Here is a 26038-nt window from a genome sequence, read left to right on the forward strand (position 1 = left end):
TCTATCGCATCATCAAGAACTTCAAGGAGAGAGGTTCCATTGTTGCCAAAAAAGCTCCAAGGCGCCCAAGAAAGACCAGCAAGCCCCAGGACCATCTCCTAAAAGTGTTTCAGCTGCGGGATCAGGCTACCAGTAGTGCAGAGCTTACTCAGGAATGGCAGCAGGTAGGTGTGAGTGCATCTGCACGCACTGTGAGGTGGAGACTCTTGGAGCAAGGCCTGGTCTCAAGGAGGGCAGCAAAGAAGCCACTTCTTACCAGAAAAAAACATCAGTGACAGACTGATATTCTGCAAAAGTTACAGGGAGTGGACTGCTGGGGACTGGGGTAAAGTAATTTTCTCTGATGAATCACCTTTCCGATTGGGACATCTGGAAAACAGCTTGTTCGGAGAAGACGGGGTGAGCACTACCACCAGTCTTGTCTCATGCCAACTGTAAAGCATCCTGAAACCATTCATGTGTGGGGTTGCTTCTCAGCCAAGGGAATCGACTCTCTCACAGTCTTGCCTAAAAACACAGCCATGAATAAAGAATGGTACCAGAATGTCCTCTGAGAGCAACTTCTCCCAACCATCCAAGAGCAGTTTGGTGATCAACAATGCCTTTTCCAGCATGATGGAGCACCTTGCCATAAAGCAAAGGTGATAACTAAATGGCTCAGGGAACAAAACATAGAGATTTTGGGTCCATGGCCTGGAAACTCCCCAGATCTTAATCCCATTGAGAACTTGTGGTCAATCATCAAGAGATGGGTGGACAAAAAAACCTACACATTCTGACTGTGACGCTGTGGAGCTGGATGAAGGACGAGACACGAGTCCAGTTCTCAAACACAAACGATTTGTTTAATTATACAAGTAAGCGCACGTAGAAGGGACACATAAAACAGAACGTGTATGACTCTAACAAAGACGAGCACGGGACACTGCGCGAACGCACACTAAATAGACAAACCACATAATCCCCGAGTGATGACGAGATGAGCCACAGGTGAAACTGATAATCACACTCTGACACAACCACGATGATACACAGACGCAGACAACTGGACGTAGACGACATAAACACATGCCCAGAGGGAGGGGTCAGGGGCTGTACCATGACACTGACAAAATGCAAGCATTGATTGTGCAAGAATGGACTCCTATCAGTCAGGATTTGGTCCAGAAGTTGATTGAGAGCATGCCAAGGAGAATTGCAGAGGTCCTGAAGAAGAAGGGTCAACACTACAAATATTGACTTACCTCATTAACTCATTCTAACTGTCAATAAAAGCTTTTGTTATTCATAATATGATTGCAATTATATTTCTGTATGTGATAAAAACATCTGACAAACACACATAAAACCAGAGGGCAGCAGATCATGTGAAAATATAATATTTGTGTCGTTCTCAAAACTTTTGGCCATGACTGTATGTGTGTGAGGGTGAATATATGGGAGGAATGTGTGTGGGTGTATATGTGTGTGAGGGTGTATACGTGTGTGTGGGTGGACACCACAATTTAGGCTGTTGTAGTCGGTGATTGTGTAAGGCACCTCTTCCAGAGGACCAATTCTTTTGGACCTGCGTATTCCCAGGATCCTGGTGGGCAGGCATGTTACCCAGAGGTTATTGCTGTCATGGCCTTACCCGTCTCCTCACCACTGTCTGTCCCTCAGTTTTAACTGTATTTTGGACATTGAGGGCTTTTGAGGGGACGGTGTGGATGAACACTGACCAGTGACTGGTTTAAAGCATACTTTCTGTCCAGCCAAACTCATTCGGCAGCATGGTACCTCACCGGTCCAGCCCGAGCAACAGCATGCTATACTTCTGGCTGAACTCATGCGGCAACATGTTATTCCACAAGTCCAGCCTGCAGAGCAGCGTGATTCCTTGCCAGACAGATCCACGACACAAAGCCACACAGTGCCCCTCCTGGGAATGCAACGCGAGTCTGCTATCTCAGATTTTTTTTAGAGGCTCCAAAACATCGGCTCTTTTGCCGCGTTTTCTCTTGCATCTATACAGCCTTCTCGCCGCAGGAACTCTCGCCAGTGGCCAAAAATGCTTTTACATCTATACTAAATGTCGCATATGGTTACACCCCCCTCTCCCCGCTGTCACTCCAACGTCTCTGTTCCTCGTGGTTCTGTTGTTCTGTGCATGTTAGCCCCGCCCTGCTTGTCTGTCGCCCCAGTTTCTGTCTCTCTGCCACGCCTCGTTCTTATCGCCCTCACCTGTGTCTTGTTAGTTCGATGTCCTTATAATCCCTGTATTCCCCCCAGCCTGGTTATCGGTGGTTTTGTGCTTTGTGTCATCAGTGGATCTGTGCCTTTCACGTTCGTTGTTTTCTAGCTCTGTGTTTCCCGTCATCTGTTTGTTCCTGCCCGGTCCGTGAGTCTTCCCTGTTCTCGTTTCATCATGCCTGTTTCTCGTTCCTGTTCAGACTGCCTTAACGTTATGACCCCTACCTACTCTGCTTTTGGTATTCCCTTTATTAAATCTCGCTCTCCTCAGCGTTTGTGTCCGCCTCTTCGCTCCGCAGCGCGAGCTGCGTTACACTAAAACATCCTTTTTTGACTTGGTTTCAGCTCAGTTTTATCATACATTTATTAATGTATTATTTTATTATATCATATAGTTATATTTATAACATAATTTTATTATTAATGTGATCTAATAATATCTTAACTCCTTTACTTTGACACTTTATTATTATTATTGTGGTAGTATTGTAACCTCATTTAGAATTACACACTTACCTATTAATTTTCTCCACTTTTATTTATTTTTTATTCTTCATTCAACCTTTTAGCTAAACACTTTACATGATTAATACATTTACTCTTATAATTTTAATTAGAACATTTCTTTAAAATCCCTTATTTTATTTATTGTGTTGCAACTCTTATAGTGAATCATTTTGAATTGCTACATAATAATTGCAACATAAATAAACGTACCTTGTATTAATGCAGTTACTTTTTCTAACAATATTTCCTTTTCATCCACTTTGTTTTAGGTGTTCCTTGTGGAACTGATGATCACACCAGTGCCTGGCTGGGCTTCAGCTTTGGAAAGTTCTCTGTCTTTTTGACTCTGGATGATCTGCAGTCACTCATTCCTCATTTGTCTTGCGTAAGACCCTGAAAACTTTACACAGTTTTAAGGTCATAATCAAACATTTTAATCAAGGAACTAGTCCAATTATGTTATCCTGGTTATGTATCATTCACTATGACATTATAATACATTTAATGCATTTATCCTTTTTGCTGTAATTATACTGCACTTGAAGTTATTTTTGTATTACACTTTAATGCTAATATTTTTGCAATAACAAGAGGTTGTAAGAACATTTTATATTTTTTGTTAAAAGATCTGCACATCACAGTTTTTGAGACTGTCTATCTAAGGATGAAAATAATCTTTAAAAAATTTTTGTGTTTTATCTGAAAGTGCAGTAAAAAGTCAAACGTTTATGACGTCTTGCGTCAGTTAATTTCACTAATCTAATTGGATTGTTGAAACCAAGAAACAACACCACTACTAGTCAACGTGATTACAGTAGTAGTGATTATAGGATTAGGGTTAAATATGTTAGGGTTAGATAGAAGATAGCTAGACTTTATCTGTAGAAGACACATAAATGGCCACAGATCAAGGAAATAGATAGTAAAGCCTTCAGAGCTGATAATTTGTTTCTGAGACTTCTGGTACTCTAGTACCACTGCAAGACTGACTGTACACACTGTAGTGAACAATATATCACTGTAACACTGATCGTACACACTATAGTTAGTGATTGTACACACTGTAGTGAACGATATATCACTGTAACACTGATCGTACACACTATAGTTAGTGATCGTACACACTGTAGTGAATGATATATCACTGTAACACTGATCGTACACACTATAGTTAGTGATCGTACACACTGTAGTGAATGATATATCACTGTAACACTGATCGTACACACTATAGTTAGTGATTGTACACACTGTAGTGAACGATATATCACTGTGACACTGATCGTACACACTATAGTTAGTGATTGTACACACTGTAGTGAACGATATATCACTGTAACACTGATCGTACACACTATAGTTAGTGATCGTACACACTGTAGTGAATGATATATCACTGTAACACTGATCGTACACACTATAGTTAGTGATCGTACACACTGTAGTGAATGATATATCACTGTAACACTGATCGTACACACTATAGTTAGTGATTGTACACACTGTAGTGAACGATATATCACTGTGACACTGATCGTACACACTATAGTTAGTGATTGTACACACTGTAGTGAACGATATATCACTGTAACACTGATCGTACACACTATAGTTAGTGATTGTACACACTGTAGGGAATGATATATCACTGTAACACTGATCGTACACACTATAGTTAGTGATTGTACACACTGTAGGGAATGATATATCACTGTAACACTGATCGTACACACTATAGTTAGTGATCGTACACACTGTAGTGAATGATATATCACTGTAACACTGATCGTACACACTATAGTTAGTGATTGTACACACTGTAGGGAATGATATATCACTGTAACACTGATCGTACACACTATAGTTAGTGATCGTACACACTGTAGTGAATGATATATCACTGTAACACTGATCGTACACACTATAGTTAGTGATTGTACACACTGTAGGGAATGATATATCACTGTAACACTGATGGCACTCTCTGTGGCTCGAGATGTACTACTGCAACATTGAGTAAGCTGAGGCAGAACACATACACTGAATTGAGTGATATTTATTTTAAGCAAATCTGAAACAGGTTAACTATACAATGTTCCAAAGTCGATTTACCTGAAAAACCAGAACACAGCATATTAACATCAATGTAATTAAACAGAAACAAAACTAAGATACTCCAAGAAACACATAGAGGGTTTTCACCCTTTGGTCCACTCAATATCCACAGACAAGTATTTAATTAGAGCTAGTGAGTGCTCAAAGGTCATGTTAACCTTAGTGACATCATTAACTGCTCAAAGCTCATGTTAACCATAGTGAGGTCAATAACTGCTCAAATGTTAACTCTAAGCATAGTGAGGCCATGCAAGGATATAAGTTAAATTTCAAACTGGCAAACTATGTAGCAGAGTTGAGGAAATAGATCAGGGGTGCGTTTCCCAATAACGAACAAGAATGATGTAATTTTAAGAACACCAAATTTACAAGTGTTTCCCAAAAACATTCTTAGTCTCCCAGTTTACGAATGAGTTCTGAGTAGTTCTTTGGTGACTCCGCCTCAGACTCCATTCAAAAGCGTGAGGATGTTCCTTAAATACAGAAAAAAACACAACTAGGACAATATTTCTGAGAATATCAGTGCATGTAGTGGAATTAAGAGATCAGACATGGCATGTGGCATGACTTCTGTAGTCAAGTAAAAATAAGGGGACAGAACTCAGAAAGGAGAGGGTTAAGACTGGTGGAGGTCAAATGTCCACAAGTGCCCTTACCGTTGAGGAGGAGAAGGCACTGGGGATACTGGGCCCCACAGCTAAGGGGTACTAGGGGATTTGATACAAGATTATATAGCTTCAGAGTGGATACCCACTGTCAGCTAGTACATGTCCAGCATCAAATGCACTGTCCCTAGCCATCTGACACACTCCAGAATTGGCCCAGATGAAGGAGTCATGAGTACTCCCAGGACACTTGGCCACAATGTCCATAATGAAGTCTTAGTGGTTGCATATTACTTGTATTTGCAAAGCAGAGAAGCCTTTACGGCAGATGTAGATTGGGCTCAAGAGGCTGGGAGTGTGTATGGGGATCAGAGTGCCATCCAATGCACCAACATCTACATGTTTACAATATATAATTCTGCATTCAGGTGAACTACATGGCTTTGTGGATTACGTTGTCTTCTTAAATTATGTATTTTATTCAAAGCCAGTACTCTTTGAAGAGGTGCCATCACACAATCACAATTGCTAGCCTTAATCCAAGTTACTTATATGTACAGATTAATCAATCAATTTTATTGGTTAATTTAAAACAAGCTTAATAGGCCAACGTGTAGCCATTTCTTTGCAAAGAGTAAATTAATTGTGAAAGTCTGAAACGCTATTAACTGCACAATGATGAGCGGAGAGATTTAATTAAATATTGGGAACATATCAGCTAATGCTAAATAATTCAAAGTGGTACATTTGATTTTTGTGGTACATTTGATTTGCGGCCTCTGTCCTTTTTGAGGTGGAACTGCACAAAAGAAGCACTTGTGATCAAACTGAAAGCACTGGAGAGTTAAATGACTAATAAACTGTTACCCAAACCTTAATCTGCTACTGAGGAAGTATACAAAGTACTAATGCAGTCTGGCTCAAAACAGTTCAAATGATTCAGAATGTCTTGTCAAACATGATGCCTGATAGGTTGGAGTGATCTGTCGGGTTTGTGCGTTACTCCTTGAGTACTGCTGCTGAGAATAACTATTCTCAATTAGGCAAGGACAGTTTAGCAGTCTGTAAAGTGTGGCAATCAGTAGGTGAACACATTTGCTGAGAAGAGTGAGATTTAAGTCATTACAATGGTCCAAGGTCAGTTAACCGATTCTTGATACCTCAAGACACAAATTAAAAACAAAATCACAAGCTACAAAAAAAATAATGACTGAAATAACAATAACGACTGCAGAGACAATGCTAAAGCTGACAATAATGAGGCATACAAAGACCAGCAATGTTACAGGGCAAACATAAGGATGATATACACAGGATAGCAAGAAGTAACAAGGAACTAAATTCGAAATATGTGAAACTATTAGCAAAGGTCATAAACCAGAACAAGGAAGCACATGGGAAATGAAAACAAAGATGTGATAGACAGATGGGGAGGGGCCAGACCTGACAGTCATTTTTATAGTGGTGAAATGTTCGGTTACCCCATGGTAGATGACTTACAATTATAACCAATCACAAACTGCTAATTTCACTTTAATGACATGGAAGCTGGGAGGAACCTTGGGGTTATGCTTGATGACCAGCTTTCATTCACTCATCATGTGGCTAATGTTGTACGGTCTTGCCGCTATGCGCTCTATAATATCAGACAGATCAGACCATTTTTAACGCAACATGCCACTCAACTTCTGGTACAAGCTGTGGTAATCTCACGCCTTGACTATTGCAATGCTGTACTAACAGGCCTGCCAGCTTGCACCATAAAACCACTACAGATGGTCCAGAATGCAGCAGCTCGTCTGGTTTTTAACTATCCAAAACGGGCACAAGTCACACCACTGCTCGTTGAGCTCCACTGGCTACCGGTTATTGCTCGTATCAAACACAAAGCCTGCACGATCGCCTTTAAGGTGATGACAGAGCAGGTTCCCTCATATCTGCACTTGCTTTTAAAGCCTTATGTTCCGGCCCGACCGTTGCGCTCCTCCACTGAACGTCACTTTGCTTTACTTAACATTCACGGGAAGCAATCCAGACTGTTCTCCTCTGTAGTTCCCAGATGGTGAAATAAGCTGCCTTCGACCATCAGAGCAGGGCAGTCTCTCACTGGCTTTAAGAAACTCTTAAAAACTGAGCTCTTCAAAGAGCACCTGTTCTAGTGACCCTAAATACTCCACTGCACTGTCATCCATTTAATGCCAAGTCTGAATTTTAACTATTGTAACTATTTGTATATTCTTTTTGTATTTTGTACTAACCCTAGCTTTGGATAAAAGCGTCAGCTAAATAAATAAATAAAATAAATAGTAGTCCTGGTTGGCAAGGAGGGATGATATCCTCTAGATATTTCCTGACATTGATTTTGACTTGATAAATATCATTTAAATTACCATTTGTGTGACGCCGAAGGCGTCGGAACAGAGGCAGCCGGAGGCGTGGTTGAGACAGAGGGACGTTTATTCTCCATGGCTCTAAACGGCAGCTCAAGTAAAGCTCGTAGCACATACAGGGATGCAGAAGTAATGCTCGTAGCGCAAACACAACACAGTGATGCCCAAGTAATGCTCTTAGCACACACAATGTGTATAGGATCTCCTAGGATCAGTGACGCTCGTAGTGGCAATGTGCAGCACTGGACCGGACGACCTGCGGGCTTAAAAAGAGCAACGTAACAAGAAACAGGTGCATCAGCATTCTGGTGATTGCGATGGTAGGAGTGGTTGCGTGCTCGGGGGTGTGTGCTGGGATCGGCTGCTGGCCGGGATGCGCGCCCTCTGGTGGCGACCCGGCCCCCTCACCGTGACAATTTGCAAAATACCTGCAAACTGCTGAGCATTTTAGGGAAAGTATGAGTCTCACACTCAGTTGGAACTTTTGATGAATTTTGATTCTAAATTTAAATATTTAATATATGTATAAGACCATGGAAAGTGAAACACATTGGATAGGAATTGTGTTTTATTTTCTTTATATACTCTCAAGTTGAACTTTGTGATTCATTTTGTCTATACGATTATTGCTCTTTATTCATACGAAATATTTATTGACAATCGAATCTTGGCGGCCATTTTATCAGCAGAAGGCAGGGCCACCTGGGGATCAACTGTTCATATCTGATAATGGAATAATGGATAAAAGGAGCCCAACGATTTCAGTGTCATTTATTACATGACCAATACATCATCATGACAAAGAATCTCCTTTCACAGAAGAAGGCAGAACCTTCTGTGCTCATTCGACATCTGGCTGGCTGGCGAGCTGAAATTTTTTGCAGATCATATTTTGCAAACAGTTGCTAAAGTGACACCTACTTCTTGCTAGCTAGCTAGCGTGAAGTGATATACATAGCAGTGATGAAGATAGTTTGAAATCTTGAGGGGTTTGATGAAGAAGCATAAAAGATCAATGACTAAATTAAGGTTTTTTTTTCAAAAATTTTATGGATCTTTTTTATACATTTCTATGTATAAAATCTATGTTTATACTACTTTATTTAATTTTAACAATAACAGCTGATTTTCTGGCAACACAAGACACTGCTGTGTGATGGCACTGAGTGTGATACATGCCAAATTGAGAGTGAGCACAGTGGGTCCAGTGAGAGGCAGGATGCCCAACACACTTAGTTCTGTGTTTCAGCCTAAAGGTAAAATAATACTGAGAGGTCATGTAAGATTGTTAGTCAAATAAGATATCAGATTCAAAGAGGATCTAAATTTTGCCTAAATAAATCTGAGTTTGGATAATCTTGTTAAAACCAAGAACACAAATACACTAAAATGCATTAAAGTTTAGTCACTACATTCCCTATGTTTTTGAACTAATGCTGTGTAACTAAAGTATTAATGTTTCTAATGTACTACTAATGTACTAACATTTCTACTAAAGTATGCTTATATGTTTAGAAAGTCTCATGTGTTATTTAAGTTATCCATGTTTATCATTCTTGCTTAATTCTTCTGGAATTTGGAGGAAATGTTCACCACTCATTGGTCATATGTGCTGCAAATCATCCATCTGCTGCTAAAGTACAGGAAGAGCAGTAACCACTAACACTAACCCTTTAAGAGCTTGTGAAGTAACTGCAGTAGACACTAACACTAACCCTTTAAGAGCTTGTGAAGTAACTGCAGTAGACACTAACACTAACCCTATAAGAGCTTGTGAAGTAACTGCAGTAGACACTAACACTAACCCTTTAAGAGCGTGTGAAGTTACTCCTGTAGACACCAGCACTAACCCTTTAAGAGCTTGTGAAGTAACTGCAGTAGACACCAACACTAACCCTTTAAGAGCTTGTAGTATATTAGTGCTTGTTGTTCTGCCTTATACTAGTAATTTTTGTCCCTAAAAAATGTTGCAAACTCATCACATTTTTGTTCTAATAATGATCTATTTACATTGTGTTGAGTAAATAACATGAAGTATTAGTTAATATGAACAACACATAAAATAGCACATTAACAATAATTAACTAATGTTAAGTAATGCATTAGTTAACATGAACAACACATGAAGTAACACATTAACAATAATTAACTAAGTAAAGTAAGTAAACATGTAACAGTTTACTGTTTTGGCTCTTTGTTGCTCGCACCTTTTTAGAGCTTTAGTGGTTTAGTTTGGAGCAAAAGGGACTAAAGAGCTAAAAACAGTATGGAAACCAGAGGTATCAATTCCAGGTTCAGAAAGTCAAAGTCCTCACAAGAATTTTGCTCAGGCTTCCTGGATTGTGTTGATTCCACTAATTGATTGCACTATTTAGAAAATCTAGCAAGCTTGAGCAAAATCTTGGTGAGGACTTTTACTTTCTGAACCTGGAATTGACACCTCTGTTGGAAACACTTCAGTTCCTATTACTTATGTATGTAAATCAGTACAATGTAATATATTCCTTTAAGGTCACACCAAAAAAAGGTGCAAGCAACAAAGATCCAAAACAAGTGATATATTTACTGGATGATCATGCAGTATGTGTGGAATCATGGGTATCACTTCACAGACAGTAACACGAGGAAAGCAAAAGACCTTAATATTGTTGCTCCATACATCTCTGTCAACTCAGTCCCCAGTCAGCAGAGTTTTGGGCTGTGGAGGTATTCCTCGTCTCCTTTCAACATTATTGCCTCGGCGGCTAACACAAGCCACATGCTGATGGCTAACATGGTTAGCATCCCGATGGATAACCCTATTAGCATGTTTTTTAGTTAGCTGTTTACTAGCATGATTTGCAAGCTGGTGGTTGGGACGCGTGTCACTGCACTGATGGCTAACACTCTGAACATGCTTATTAGCATGCTGTCTAACATGGCTGGAAGTCTGATGGTTGGCATGTGTTGCCATTCTGATGGCTAATACCGTTAACATGCTGCCTAGCATGGCTGGAAGCCTGGTGGTTGATCCACGTGTGGCCAGAGTTATTTGCATGCTGATGTTTAGCAGCGAGATTGGAGTTGTTTCTGTGATGCTGATTGGGGTGTGTTTGATGTCCTTGTTGTTCTGGAGAGGGAGGCAGTATGTTGTGGTGAGACTGCTTGATTTCTGCTATTCAAGTTGAGAGCTTCAAATCTGTTTTCTAAAAGAATGTTCTGTTCTGATGGTAGGACATTATACAGTGTGTGGTTGGGTGTGAAAGGTCCTTGATGATGTTATGTTATGTTGATGCTGGAGGAGGTGACTCCACCCTCATAGACTGAGGACTAGGAAGGAAGTCCAACTCTGTTCTTCATCTAGGTGTCGAATCCTAGATCAATGAGCTTGAGCAGGCTGGTAGGAATGACAGACTTAATATTCAACTTTGACTATGAGTGGCAATTGAATTCTTAGGTGTTTGGACATTAGCATTTGTATGTTTATATCTACTTTTGGTTTTATTAAATACCTTTTGTTTCCTTCAAATCTAGACAGCATCCTGTCTTTTATTTGCCACTGCACACCAAAGCTCCAACACACTTTATATTTTGGTCAAATTGTTTTCAGTAAAATTATAAATGATTAAGTTATAAAGTCTTACATCAATTCCTTTCTTTGAACTAACTGGAGCATAAAAACCTAGAAAAATAAATATATGCATGGATGGTGCATTAATCATTAAGGAGACATGTTTTGTTAAACTTTATTAATATTCTTCTGCAGTTTGAATCTCTGGATCTCTTGACTGCATCCCAAGTAGCAACTTTGGACCCCCAGAGTTCCAGAGTCCTGAACAACTCCGAGATGATCAATAAGCTGTTCAACTGTCTGGATGAAGGTGATGCTTTCCAGAACATCGAGGAATTCTTGACTCATCTGATTCAGAATCCTGGGGTATGGGTTTCATTTGATGATCCAGCATAGTCAACTATGGTTTTTTAAAAATTAAGTGAATTTTTGTAGGATAATTTGAGAGATTTTCCTTTGCAACACTTTAGGAGGAATGATGCAATGATCAGGAGTGACTTACAGTGATTTTCATTCCTTCTCTTGCAAAGAATCTACAGATCAATCCCATGGTCAGGGACATCATGATGAATCGGACATTTGAAATAATCGTTGTTCATTTCCAAGACTTCTCCATGTCTGAATGGATTGATTGGTTTGAGAGGTTGCTTCTCCCAGTCCTCCCAAGTCTGACCTCAGAGATGCTTATAACAACAACATCATATGCCGACTGTGCTGTCTATCATGTGATGTGAGTTTCTGTTGTTATTGTTGCTGCAGTCAAAGTTTGCCAGGCTTTGTGAGGAAAGAACTTACATTGTTTTTGTTGTATTTTGTGGAATTGTAAACATGTCAAGCTTTGAAAAACCCTGCACTAACATATATTTCACCTTTCTCCAATAGTGTGGAAGGTATGAGCCTGGTCTTTGAGCAAATGTCTCTAACCAGACAGCAAGAAATTGTGCATGTTTTGGTCATGTACCTGAAGAAGGCCGAGATACTCAACAGTTTAGGTGATTCTGGAAGTACCCAGGGTTTGGTCCCCTTAATTTGGTTATGGTTAGGAAAACCTAACCATAACTATAACCGTAACTATAACTCATTGTATTACTATTGCTCACTAAATTGTGTCTTTGTCATGAATTCCTTGATTTCTCAGGCATGTCATGTGGAACCAATGACACCAGTACCTGGCTTGTAGAAAACTTTGGAAAATTCTCTACCTACATAACTCTGGAAGATCTGCAGTCACTCAATTATTTCTCTACTAACTTTACAACTAAGGCAGTGCATTCAACTGAAATTTCTGCAGTTTCTTCAAATCAAACGCACCGCACATTCACAGCTGTGAATATTGTATCTTCACCGTCAGTGCAGTCCACTACATACCAAGGCACAGGATATGTTGCCCCCATATCCCATAGTACAACTAAAGAGGACACACATGCAATTTCTACAACAGCATCATACACCAGTAGTCAAACTCCTACAGATAAACATTCAATTCCTACAGTAGAAAAACTGACAGTAACCACATCAACACCACTTCCACAAAAGCCAGACAACCAAGTTTCTACAGATAAACCTGCATTTGTTGGAAAAGTTTCTACAACAGTAATGTCAGCACTGACCCCCACACATATAAAGGCCTCCACTACTGCTGCAACAGAACGGTCTGCCTCTTCGATCACAAAGCATGCTGACAGCCACCTCTCAAATACTTCACCAAACATACCAACTAATGTGTCAAGAGTTAGGATTTCAAATTTCACAAATCAAGTTGCTACCGTACAAGCAGGACAAGGTCAAACATTAGGGACAGGTCAACCTACAGCATATAAAGGCTTTGAAAGTAGTACAGCAGAAGCAGTTGTGAAGACTGTACATTCTACAGCACCAAATATCACAGAAATGACAAGTTCAGCTTCTACAACAACAGAAGATGTAAGAGTTACCAGAAGTCATCTTCCTTTGTCTTCTACTGAACCTGTAAAGGTTTCTGTCACTATGAAACCACCTGCATCTCCAAAGACAACCATACTACTAGCGTCAATCAACATTACAACTAAAGCTTCATCAGCTGCTATAACCACTTTAACTACAGAGTCTACTGCTGTTACCACAACTGTCGTACCTACCAGACAAAACTCAAAGGGTTCTGTCTCTTTGAAACCAACTGAAGCTCTCACAACCGTAGGTCCCAATCATAATTTTCCCACAAACTTTACTTCTAACGTAGTGCATGCAACTGAAATTTCTGCAGTTTCTTCAAATCAAACTCTCCGCACAGCATCAGCTGTGAATATTGAATCTTCACCGTCAGTGCAGTCCACTACATACCAAGGCACAGGATATGTTGCCCCCATATCCCATAGTACAACTAAAGAGGACACACATGCAATTTCTACAACAGCATCATACACCAGTAGTCAAACTCCTACAGATAAACATTCAATTCCTACAGTAGAAAAACTGACAGTAACCACATCAACACCACTTCCACAAAATCCAGACAAGCAAGTTTCTACAGAAAAGCCTGCATTTGTTGGAAAAGTTTCTACAACAGTAATGTCAGCACTGACCCCCACACATATAAAGGCCTCCACTACTGCTGCAACAGAACGGTCTGCCTCTTCGATCACAAAGCATGCTGACAGCCACCTCTCAAATACTTCACCAAACATACCAACTAATGTGTCAAGAGTTAGGATTTCAAATTTCACAAATCAAGTTGCTACCGTACAAGCAGGACAAGGTCAAACATTAGGGACAGGTCAACCTACAGCATATAAAGGCTTTGAAAGTAGTACAGCAGAAGCAGTTGTGAAGACTGTACATTCTACAGCACCAAATATCACAGAAATGACAAGTTCAGCTTCTACAACAACAGAAGATGTAAGAGTTACCAGAAGTCATCTTCCTTTGTCTTCTACTGAACCTGTAAAGGTTTCTGTCACTATGAAACCACCTGCATCTCCAAAGACAACCATACTACTAGCGTCAATCAACATTACAACTAAAGCTTCATCAGCTGCTATAACCACTTTAACTACAGAGTCTACTGCTGTTACCACAACTGTCGTACCTACCAGACAAAACTCAAAGGGTTCTGTCTCTTTGAAACCAACTGAAGCTCTCACAACCGTAGGTCCCAATCATAATTTTCCCACAAACTTTACTTCTAACGTAGTGCATGCAACTGAAATTTCTGCAGTTTCTTCAAATCAAACTCTCCGCACAGCATCAGCTGTGAATATTGAATCTTCACCGTCAGTGCAGTCCACTACATACCAAGGCACAGGATATGTTGCCCCCATATCCCATAGTACAACTAAAGAGGACACACATGCAATTTCTACAACAGCATCATACACCAGTAGTCAAACTCCTACAGATAAACATTCAATTCCTACAGTAGAAAAACTGACAGTAACCACATCAACACCACTTCCACAAAATCCAGACAAGCAAGTTTCTACAGAAAAGCCTGCATTTGTTGGAAAAGTTTCTACAACAGTAATGTCAGCACTGACCCCCACACATATAAAGGCCTCCACTACTGCTGCAACAGAACGGTCTGCCTCTTCGATCACAAAGCATGCTGACAGCCACCTCTCAAATACTTCACCAAACATACCAACTAATGTGTCAAGAGTTAGAATTTCAAATTTCACAAATCAAGTTGCTACCGTACAAGCAGGACAAGGTCAAACATTAGGGACAGGTCAACCTACAGCATATAAAGTCTTTGAAAGTAGTACAGCAGAAGCAGTTGTGAAGACTGTACATTCTACAGCACCAAATATCACAGAAATAACAAGTTCAGCTTCTACAACAACAGAAGATGTAAGAGTTACCAGAAGTCATCTTCCTTTGTCTTCTACTGAACCTGTAAAGGTTTCTGTCAATATGAAACCACCTGCATCTCCAAAGACAACCATACTACTAGCGTCAATCAACAATACAACTAAAGCTTCATCAGCTGCTATAACCACTTTAACTACAGAGTCTACTGCTGTTACCACAACTGTCGTACCTACCAGACAAAACTCAAAGGGTTCTGTCTCTTTGAAACCAACTGAAGCTCTCACAACCGTAGGTCCCAATCATAATTTTCCCACAAACTTTACTTCTAACGTAGTGCATGCAACTGAAATTTCTGCAGTTTCTTCAAATCAAACTCTCCGCACAGCATCAGCTGTGAATATTGAATCTTCACCGTCAGTGCAGTCCACTACATACCAAGGCACAGGATATGTTGCCCCCATATCCCATAGTACAACTAAAGAGGACACACATGCAATTTCTACAACAGCATCATACACCAGTAGTCAAACTCCTACAGATAAACATTCAATTCCTACAGTAGAAAAACTGACAGTAACCACATCAACACCACTTCCACAAAATCCAGACAAGCAAGTTTCTACAGAAAAGCCTGCATTTGTTGGAAAAGTTTCTACAACAGTAATGTCAGCACTGACCCCCACACATATAAAGGCCTCCACTACTGCTGCAACAGAACGGTCTGCCTCTTCGATCACAAAGCATGCTGACAGCCACCTCTCAAATACTTCACCAAACATACCAACTAATGTGTCAAGAGTTAGAATTTCAAATTTCACAAATCAAGTTGCTACCGTACAAGCAGGACAAGGTCAAACATTAGGGACAGGTCAACCTACAGCATATAAAGGCTTTGAAAGTAGTACAGCAGAAGCAGTTGTGAAGACTGTACATTCTACAGCACCAAATATCACAGAAATGACAAGTTCAGCTTCTACAACAACAGAAGATGTAAGAGTTACCAGAAGTCATCTTCCTTTGTCTTCTACTGAACCTGTAAAGGTTTCTGTCACTATGAAACCACCTGCATCTCCAAAGACAACCATACTACTAGCGTCAATCAACAATACAACTAAAGCTTCATCAGCTGCTATAACCACTTTAACTACAGAGTCTACTGCTGTTACCACAACTGTCGTACCTACCAGACAAAACTCAAAGGGTTCTGTCTCTTTGAAACCAACTGAAGCTCTCACAACCGTAGGTCCCAATCATAATTTTCCCACAAACTTTACTTCTAACGTAGTGCATGCAACTGAAATTTCTGCAGTTTCTTCAAATCAAACTCTCCGCACAGCATCAGCTGTGAATATTGAATCTTCACCGTCAGTGCAGTCCACTACATACCAAGGCACAGGATATGTTGCCCCCATATCCCATAGTACAACTAAAGAGGACACACATGCAATTTCTACAACAGCATCATACACCAGTAGTCAAACTCCTACAGATAAACATTCAATTCCTACAGTAGAAAAACTGACAGTAACCACATCAACACCACTTCCACAAAATCCAGACAAGCAAGTTTCTACAGAAAAGCCTGCATTTGTTGGAAAAGTTTCTACAACAGTAATGTCAGCACTGACCCCCACACATATAAAGGCCTCCACTACTGCTGCAACAGAACGGTCTGCCTCTTCGATCACAAAGCATGCTGACAGCCACCTCTCAAATACTTCACCAAACATACCAACTAATGTGTCAAGAGTTAGAATTTCAAATTTCACAAATCAAGTTGCTACCGTACAAGCAGGACAAGGTCAAACATTAGGGACAGGTCAACCTACAGCATATAAAGTCTTTGAAAGTAGTACAGCAGAAGCAGTTGTGAAGACTGTACATTCTACAGCACCAAATATCACAGAAATGACAAGTTCAGCTTCTACAACAACAGAAGATGTAAGAGTTACCAGAAGTCATCTTCCTTTGTCTTCTACTGAACCTGTAAAGGTTTCTGTCAATATGAAACCACCTGCATCTCCAAAGACAACCATACTACTAGCGTCAATCAACAATACAACTAAAGCTTCATCAGCTGCTATAACCACTTTAACTACAGAGTCTACTGCTGTTACCACAACTGTCGTACCTACCAGACAAAACTCAAAGGGTTCTGTCTCTTTGAAACCAACTGAAGCTCTCACAACCGTAGGTCCCAATCATAATTTTCCCACAAACTTTACTTCTAACGTAGTGCATGCAACTGAAATTTCTGCAGTTTCTTCAAATCAAACTCTCCGCACAGCATCAGCTGTGAATATTGAATCTTCACCGTCAGTGCAGTCCACTACATACCAAGGCACAGGATATGTTGCCCCCATATCCCATAGTACAACTAAAGAGGACACACATGCAATTTCTACAACAGCATCATACACCAGTAGTCAAACTCCTACAGATAAACATTCAATTCCTACAGTAGAAAAACTGACAGTAACCACATCAACACCACTTCCACAAAATCCAGACAAGCAAGTTTCTACAGAAAAGCCTGCATTTGTTGGAAAAGTTTCTACAACAGTAATGTCAGCACTGACCCCCACACATATAAAGGCCTCCACTACTGCTGCAACAGAACGGTCTGCCTCTTCGATCACAAAGCATGCTGACAGCCACATCTCAAATACTTCACCAAACATACCAACTAATGTGTCAAGAGTTAGAATTTCAAATTTCACAAATCAAGTTGCTACCGTACAAGCAGGACAAGGTCAAACATTAGGGACAGGTCAACCTACAGCATATAAAGGCTTTGAAAGTAGTACAGCAGAAGCAGTTGTGAAGACTGTACATTCTACAGCACCAAATATCACAGAAATGACAAGTTCAGCTTCTACAACAACAGAAGATGTAAGAGTTACCAGAAGTCATCTTCCTTTGTCTTCTACTGAACCTGTAAAGGTTTCTGTCACTATGAAACCACCTGCATCTCCAAAGACAACCATACTACTAGCGTCAATCAACAATACAACTAAAGCTTCATCAGCTGCTATAACCACTTTAACTACAGAGTCTACTGCTGTTACCACAACTGTCGTACCTACCAGACAAAACTCAAAGGGTTCTGTCTCTTTGAAACCAACTGAAGCTCTCACAACCGTAGGTCCCAATCATAATTTTCCCACAAACTTTACTTCTAACGTAGTGCATGCAACTGAAATTTCTGCAGTTTCTTCAAATCAAACTCTCCGCACAGCATCAGCTGTGAATATTGAATCTTCACCGTCAGTGCAGTCCACTACATACCAAGGCACAGGATATGTTGCCCCCATATCCCATAGTACAACTAAAGAGGACACACATGCAATTTCTACAACAGCATCATACACCAGTAGTCAAACTCCTACAGATAAACATTCAATTCCTACAGTAGAAAAACTGACAGTAACCACATCAACACCACTTCCACAAAATCCAGACAAGCAAGTTTCTACAGAAAAGCCTGCATTTGTTGGAAAAGTTTCTACAACAGTAATGTCAGCACTGACCCCCACACATATAAAGGCCTCCACTACTGCTGCAACAGAACGGTCTGCCTCTTCGATCACAAAGCATGCTGACAGCCACCTCTCAAATACTTCACCAAACATACCAACTAATGTGTCAAGAGTTAGAATTTCAAATTTCACAAATCAAGTTGCTACCGTACAAGCAGGACAAGGTCAAACATTAGGGACAGGTCAACCTACAGCATATAAAGTCTTTGAAAGTAGTACAGCAGAAGCAGTTGTGAAGACTGTACATTCTACAGCACCAAATATCACAGAAATGACAAGTTCAGCTTCTACAACAACAGAAGATGTAAGAGTTACCAGAAGTCATCTTCCTTTGTCTTCTACTGAACCTGTAAAGGTTTCTGTCAATATGAAACCACCTGCATCTCCAAAGACAACCATACTACTAGCGTCAATCAACAATACAACTAAAGCTTCATCAGCTGCTATAACCACTTTAACTACAGAGTCTACTGCTGTTACCACAACTGTCGTACCTACCAGACAAAACTCAAAGGGTTCTGGCTCTTTGAAACTAACTGAAGCTCTAACAACCGCAGGTCCCAATCATAATTTTCTCACAAACTTTACTTCTAACGTAGTGCATGCAACTGAAATTTCTGCAGTGTCTTCAAATCAAACTCACCGCACAGAATCAGCTGTGAATATTGTATCTTCACCGTCAGTGCAGTCCACTACATACCAAGGCACAGGATATGTTGCCCCCATATCCCATAGTACAACTAAAGAGGACACACATGCAATTTCTACAACAGCATCATACACCAGTAGTCAAACTCCTACAGATAAACATTCAATTCCTACAGTCGAAAAACTGACAGTAACCACATCAACACCACTTCCACAAAATCCAGACAAGCAAGTTTCTACAGAAAAGCCTGCATTTGTTGGAAAAGTTTCTACAACAGTAATGTCAGCACTGACCCCCACACATATAAAGGCCTCCACTACTGCTGCAACAGAACGGTCTGCCTCTTCGATCACAAAGCATGCTGACAGCCACCTCTCAAATACTTCACCAAACATACCAACTAATGTGTCAAGAGTTAGGATTTCAAATTTCACAAATCAAGTTGCTACCGTACAAGCAGGACAAGGTCAAACATTAGGGACAGGTCAACCTACAGCATATAAAGGCTTTGAAAGTAGTACAGCAGAAGCAGTTGTGAAGACTGTACATTCTACAGCACCAAATATCACAGAAATAACAAGTTCAGCTTCTACAACAACAGAAGATGTAAGAGTTACCAGAAGTCATCTTCCTTTGTCTTCTACTGAATCTGTAAAGGCTTCTGTCAATATGAAACCACCTGCATCTCCAAAGACAACCATACTACTAGCGTCAAACAACAATACAACTAAAGCTTCATCAGCTGCTATAACCACTTTAACTACAGAGTCTACTGCTGTTACCACAACTGTCGTACCGACCAGACAAAATACCACCACAATACAGCCTGTTGGTTTATCTGCTCAATTATCCACCCAGGCCACCACAACCACTCCTGTGCCAGCTAAGCCACAAGAAGGAGTTCTTATTTTAGAGTTCCGCATCCAGCGAGTTTTCATTCCTGCTTATAATGATCCGTCTTCAGCTCAATACAAGAATCTTGCCCTCAATATCACCACGCAGGTAATGAAACAATGACACAATTCATTTTTATTTTAATGGTTATTCAAAAAAATTGAGCTTAATTTATTTAGTGGAAATGCAGCAAAGTATCAGAAGCTTTGGGAAACATTGTAAAATAAAATGACCTATCAGAGTATCAATGTCAAAAGCTTTGGAAAGCAACGTACTAGGTGATAGGTGAGCTAATGACAGGTAATAGTGCATCAGCTAATAGTGCATCAGTGTCAGAAGCTTTGGGAAGGCTGCATGTTTTGTCATATTGCCTCTATTCTTTCATTTGCAGTTGATTACATTCTACAAAGTGAAGTTCCCCCTCACATTTCGTCGATGCTATGTCTTAAGATTTTGGTATGGTATTTCCTTTTTTTTCACTTTACAGTATGCTTGTCCTTAGCTCAGGTGGTCCCATAAATCATAATCATATGTCTAATCTTTCTTTATTATCATAGAGATGCTTCTTTTGTTTAGACCTTTATTGTAATTGTAATACTACTCTCCCCCCTCTTTATATATATATATATATATATATATATATATATATATATATATATATATATATATATATATATATATATATATATATAGAACCATCAGGGCAAATAAATTATTCAACTGTGTCTATTCAATCTGTGTTGGAAGGTGAGGGGTTAAGTTTAAGTGGAAGCCTGTGAGCCTGTGTCTCCCCTTATCAGGACTGTGATGCCTCCGCAGAATGTTGGTTGTTGGTGGTCCCGCTGTTTGTTTACAGAGGGCCAAGCAGTTATAATTCAGCACAATACCAGTTTCAAATGACAGTAAAATTGACCATGGAAATTGATCATTTCTGCAGTCTTAGTGGGTGGGCTTAACTGTATGATGATTTCCACTCGTTGTGGCGACACTAGCTAGCGTTAGTGTACCACCGCTAGCTAGTACTTTTCTGATTGATGTGTATGTTGCTAGTGACTATTTTTGTTTTATATCATTTTGTTGGTTTTGTGTTGTTTGAGGTCTTGATTCATTCCTTTGATGCCCTCGTTTGTGTTGTTTACTTATTCCGCTTCAGAGGAACACGGAGCTGTGGAACCTTATTTTGTTTGGCACCTTATTTTGCTTAAGAAGTTACCTAGTACAAATGTTATTGTTTATTGAGTTTCTAAAGCTGTACTGTTGTCTCAGATTTTTCTTTATTGCAGTTCATTAGGAAAAAGTTTTTCGGGGGGATAGGAGCGGGCCCAGGTTTATTGGTCACGGTTCACTACTGATAAATAAATAATAATAATAAAGACCATATATATATATATATATATATATATATATATTATGGCAAGCCATTCAGGAAAAAACTATATATATAGAATGACTGCTAAGTCTGAATATATGGAATGAAAGTCTGAATATATGGAATGAAACCTGAGAATATGGAATGAAGTCTGAATATATGGAATGAAAGTCTGAATATATGGAATGAAACCTGAGAATATGGAACGAAAGTCTGAATATATGGAATGAAAGTCTGAATATATGGAATGAAAACCTGAATATATGGAATGAAAGTCTGAATATATGGAACGAAAATCTGAATATATGGAACGAAAGTCTGAATATATGGAACGAAAGTCTGAATATATGGAACGAAAGTCTGAATATATGGAATGAAAACCTGAATATATGGAATGAAAGTCTGAATATATGGAATGAAACCTGACGTCACTTGCGCCATTTTGTGCTTTCAGTTTGTGGTACCAGGTATGGTGGCAGGCTCGTTTGTTTGGCAGCATTTTGGGTACCCGGCAGAAATGATAAATGGCAAGAGAGTGACTGATAAGACACTGACCATATACAAACATTGTATGAAAATAATGCCGTACACCGCGGCCAATACGAGCACGATACAGAGACATTTACAGCACCACCACAGCTCAGTACTCAGATCAACATATCTCACTTGGTAGCAGGGACAGAAAGGCGCTTTGGCAAGTTGAGACAGCAGGACATCGGGAGCAGTGTGGCGATGTTAATATTCTTAAAAATGAACATGGCAGTGTAGTTGCAGCAAATTCAGTGACATACTTGGTCAGGCTCTGTTTGCACTATTTGCACTCTGTAGCCTATTGACAGAGAAAAACTTTTTGTTTTGCACATAATAAAGTGAGTCTCCGCTTAACGACGGGTCTGGTTGACGGACCGGAGTTACGACCAACTTTTTATGTTATTTTGTGCGGTGCGCGGAGGAGCAGTGGCAGCACAGTGGAGTGTTGTGCACGAGAACATTGTTCGTTTTTGTATTTACGATCAAAGCGTATCTAAATCTGGGGTCGCGATTAACGACAGACTTTTCGGTCTAACACCATCGTTAAGCGGGGACTCGCTGTATTGTTTGCGCTTGAAAAAAGGAGAAATATTTTTATTTATTTTATTTTAACTTTTATGAAATTTTATTTTAATTTCAATTTGTAGGACAAGTTTATTAAGTTCATGCTTGCATCATGCATGTTAAGAGTTCTAATAAAACATTTCAAAATGCATGTGTAACTCAGTTAAATAAAAGTATGTTGTCCAGTCATATAATTTGTCATTTTAGTTTCCTTAAAATCTCATCACGTCTCGTTCTCGTGAACCCAATATAGTGTATCGTCACACCCCTAGCAGTAATCCTCAGTATGGAGGAGATGATAAACACCCTGACCAGTGCACGACCTATGGTGGCGTACTGCTTACAAGCAGAATAAATAGAACATTTCTCCATAGTACTGCTGGCTAGCATGCTATCAGCGGTGATTCGCTTGATTCGGAGCTGCGGTGTTTGTGTAAATTTACTCATGTTCAAAGGGCTTCCATATGGGAAGATACAACTCTCACAGTCCTCCTCAAACCGAACCAGTGTGCATGTCCGCACAGCGCGGACGGTGACTTGTGCAATACGACTGGACCTACAGAACATTCATACAGTGCCATTCATTCAGTAGTATTGTAATAGTGCATATATATCTGTGTGAATGGCTGAAACACAGTCACTGATGTAAACTATGGACCCGCTCTGCGCGGCCCACTGATCAGCTGATGTGCGCCGTGTTGTCAGTCAGTATGTATGTCCAGACACAGTGTACTGCGCAGGTAACCCGTCCGTGCTGCGCGGATCTGCACACTATTCAGTTTGAGGAGGACTGAGAGGTTTATCTTCCCGTATGGAAGCCCTTTGTGCCGCATCATGCGATGCGGTTACCGCTTCTGGTGTAATGTTCTGACGATTTCAGTGTGAATCTGAACATGAAGTATGATTACACATACAAACTGCACCTCCGAATCAGGCCAGTCACAGCTGATAGCACTACTATGGAGAAATTTTCCCTGAATTACGAGATGCCTCACTCATAACGAGCAGCCTGCCGCCATACCCAGTTCACAAACTGAAAGCACAAAATGGCGCGAGTGCGTCGATGACGTCAGATTTCATTCCATATATTCAGACTTTCACCACTTGAAAGTCTGAATATATGGAATGAAAACCTGAATATATTGAATGAAAGTCTGAATATATGGAATGAAAGTCTGAATATATTGAATGAAAGTCTGAATATATGGAATGAAAGTCTGAATATATTGAATGAAAGTCTGAATATATGGAATGAAAGCCTGAATATATGGAATGAAAGTCTGAATATATGGAATGAAAGTCTGAATATATGGAATGAAAGTCTGAATATATTGAATGAAAACCTGAATATATTGAATGAAAACCTGAATATATGGAATGAAAGTCTGAATATATTGAATGAAAGTCTGAATATATGGAATGAAAGTCTGAATATATGGAATGAAAGTCTGAATCTTTGACGCACTCGCGCCGTTTTGTGTTTTCAGTTTGTGGTAATTATAGGAAATTGTAACTACTTCGTTTCACAACATATATCTGTCTGACTGAACAGTTCTCTTGTATTAAATTAACAAATATGAGCCTCTTGTAATTCCAGGACGAAACATGAGAGAACGTGAAGACGTTAAGATTGGGCGTTTTGAAAATAAACAACCATTAAATAATGTGATTAAAAGCGAATTATTTCGAATCATTTTGAGTATATGTATAAATATTTAACTTAATTAAGTTTAACGTGCTGGGAAATATTGAACTGGACCTTGAAAGTGACGTACAAGTGCTTTAATTCCACCTTATAAAGGTGTATGAACCCTGCAAACATGACTTTGTTCATTGCGCTGAGGCGCGGCACGCGCTAAGTTACAAAATTCGAGAGGTGTACGACCTCACGAATCGACAACGTGCGAGACCCTCGCGCATGGACGGAGCCACTGCGATTACATCATTTTCGCCGCGGACCCTCGACGCTCGCGACGCGTCAAGTATAAACCAGGCTTAAATCGATCACCAGTGTTGGCGCCAGAGCGAACTAGTAACTCATTGAATCATAGATGTAGATCAGAGATAAATAAACTAGATTTTTTTCAGCGTGAGAAATCAGATGTATGGCGTGTGTGGCAACCCTGCAAACCGCAGCTCCGAATCAAGCGAATCACCGCTGATAGCATGCTAGCCAGCAGTACTATGGAGAAATGTTCTATTTATTCTGCTTGTAAGCAGTACGCCACCATAGGTCGTGCACTGGTCAGGGTGTTTATCATCTCCTCCATACTGAGGATTACTGCTAGGGGTGTGACGATACACTATATTGGGTTCACGAGAACGAGACGTGACGAGATTTTAAGGAAACTAAAATGACAAATTATATGACTGGACAACATACTTTTATTTAACTGAGTTACACATGCATTTTGAAATGTTTTATTAGAACTCTTAACATGCATGATGCAAGCATGAACTTAATAAACTTGTCCTACAAATTGAAATTAAAATAAAATTTCATAAAAGTTAAAATAAAATAAATAAAAATATTTCTCCTTTTTTCAAGCGCAAACAATACAGCGAGTCCCCGCTTAACGACGGTGTTAGACCGAAAAGTCTGTCGTTAATCGCGACCCCAGATTTAGATACGCTTTGATCGTAAATACAAAAACGAACAATGTTCTCGTGCACAACACTCCACTGTGCTGCCACTGCTCCTCCGCGCACCGCACAAAATAACATAAAAAGTTGGTCGTAACTCCGGTCCGTCAACCAGACCCGTCGTTAAGCGGGGACTCACTTTATTATGTGCAAAACAAAATTTTTTTCTCTGTCAATAGGCTACATAGTGCAAATAGTGCAAACAGAGCCTGACCAAGTATGTCACTGAATTTGCTGCAACTACACTGCCATGTTCATTTTTAAGAATATTAACATCGCCACACTGCTCCCGATATCCTGCTGTCTCAACTTGCCAAAGCGCCTTTCTGTCCCTGCTACCAAGTGAGATATGTTGATCTGAGTACTGAGCTGTGGTGGTGCTGTAAATGTCTCTGTATCGTGCTCGTATTGGCCGTGGTGTACGGAATTATTTTCATACAATGTTTGTATATGGTCAGTGTCTTATTAGTCACTCTCTTGCCATTTATCATTTCTGCCGGGTACCCAAAATGCTGCCAAACAAACGAGCCTGCCGCCATACCTGGTACCACAAACTGAAAGCACAAAATGGCGCAAGTGACGTCAGGTTTCATTCCATATATTCAGACTTTCATTCCATATATTCAGGTTTTCATTCCATATATTCAGACTTTCATTCCATATA

At 40.0% G+C, this 26038-nt stretch overlaps 1 protein-coding gene across 1 annotated transcript in view; it reads left to right on the forward strand.

The window, feature by feature from the left end:
* The window catches only part of LOC143499011 (uncharacterized), a 40714-nt gene that overhangs the window by 12848 nt on the left and 1828 nt on the right, over window positions 1-26038 (forward strand). The window contains exons 2-7 of the mRNA XM_076993948.1: window positions 3009-3124; window positions 11595-11765; window positions 11930-12129; window positions 12282-12391; window positions 12538-20375; window positions 20659-20723. Coding sequence (XP_076850063.1) covers window positions 3009-3124; window positions 11595-11765; window positions 11930-12129; window positions 12282-12391; window positions 12538-20375; window positions 20659-20723 — 8500 coding nt within the window. The remainder of the gene's footprint in view (window positions 1-3008; window positions 3125-11594; window positions 11766-11929; window positions 12130-12281; window positions 12392-12537; window positions 20376-20658; window positions 20724-26038) is intronic.

This window comes from Brachyhypopomus gauderio, unplaced genomic scaffold (assembly GCF_052324685.1).
Source record: "Brachyhypopomus gauderio isolate BG-103 unplaced genomic scaffold, BGAUD_0.2 sc129, whole genome shotgun sequence".
In the NCBI taxonomy this organism is placed as follows: domain Eukaryota; kingdom Metazoa; phylum Chordata; class Actinopteri; order Gymnotiformes; family Hypopomidae; genus Brachyhypopomus; species Brachyhypopomus gauderio.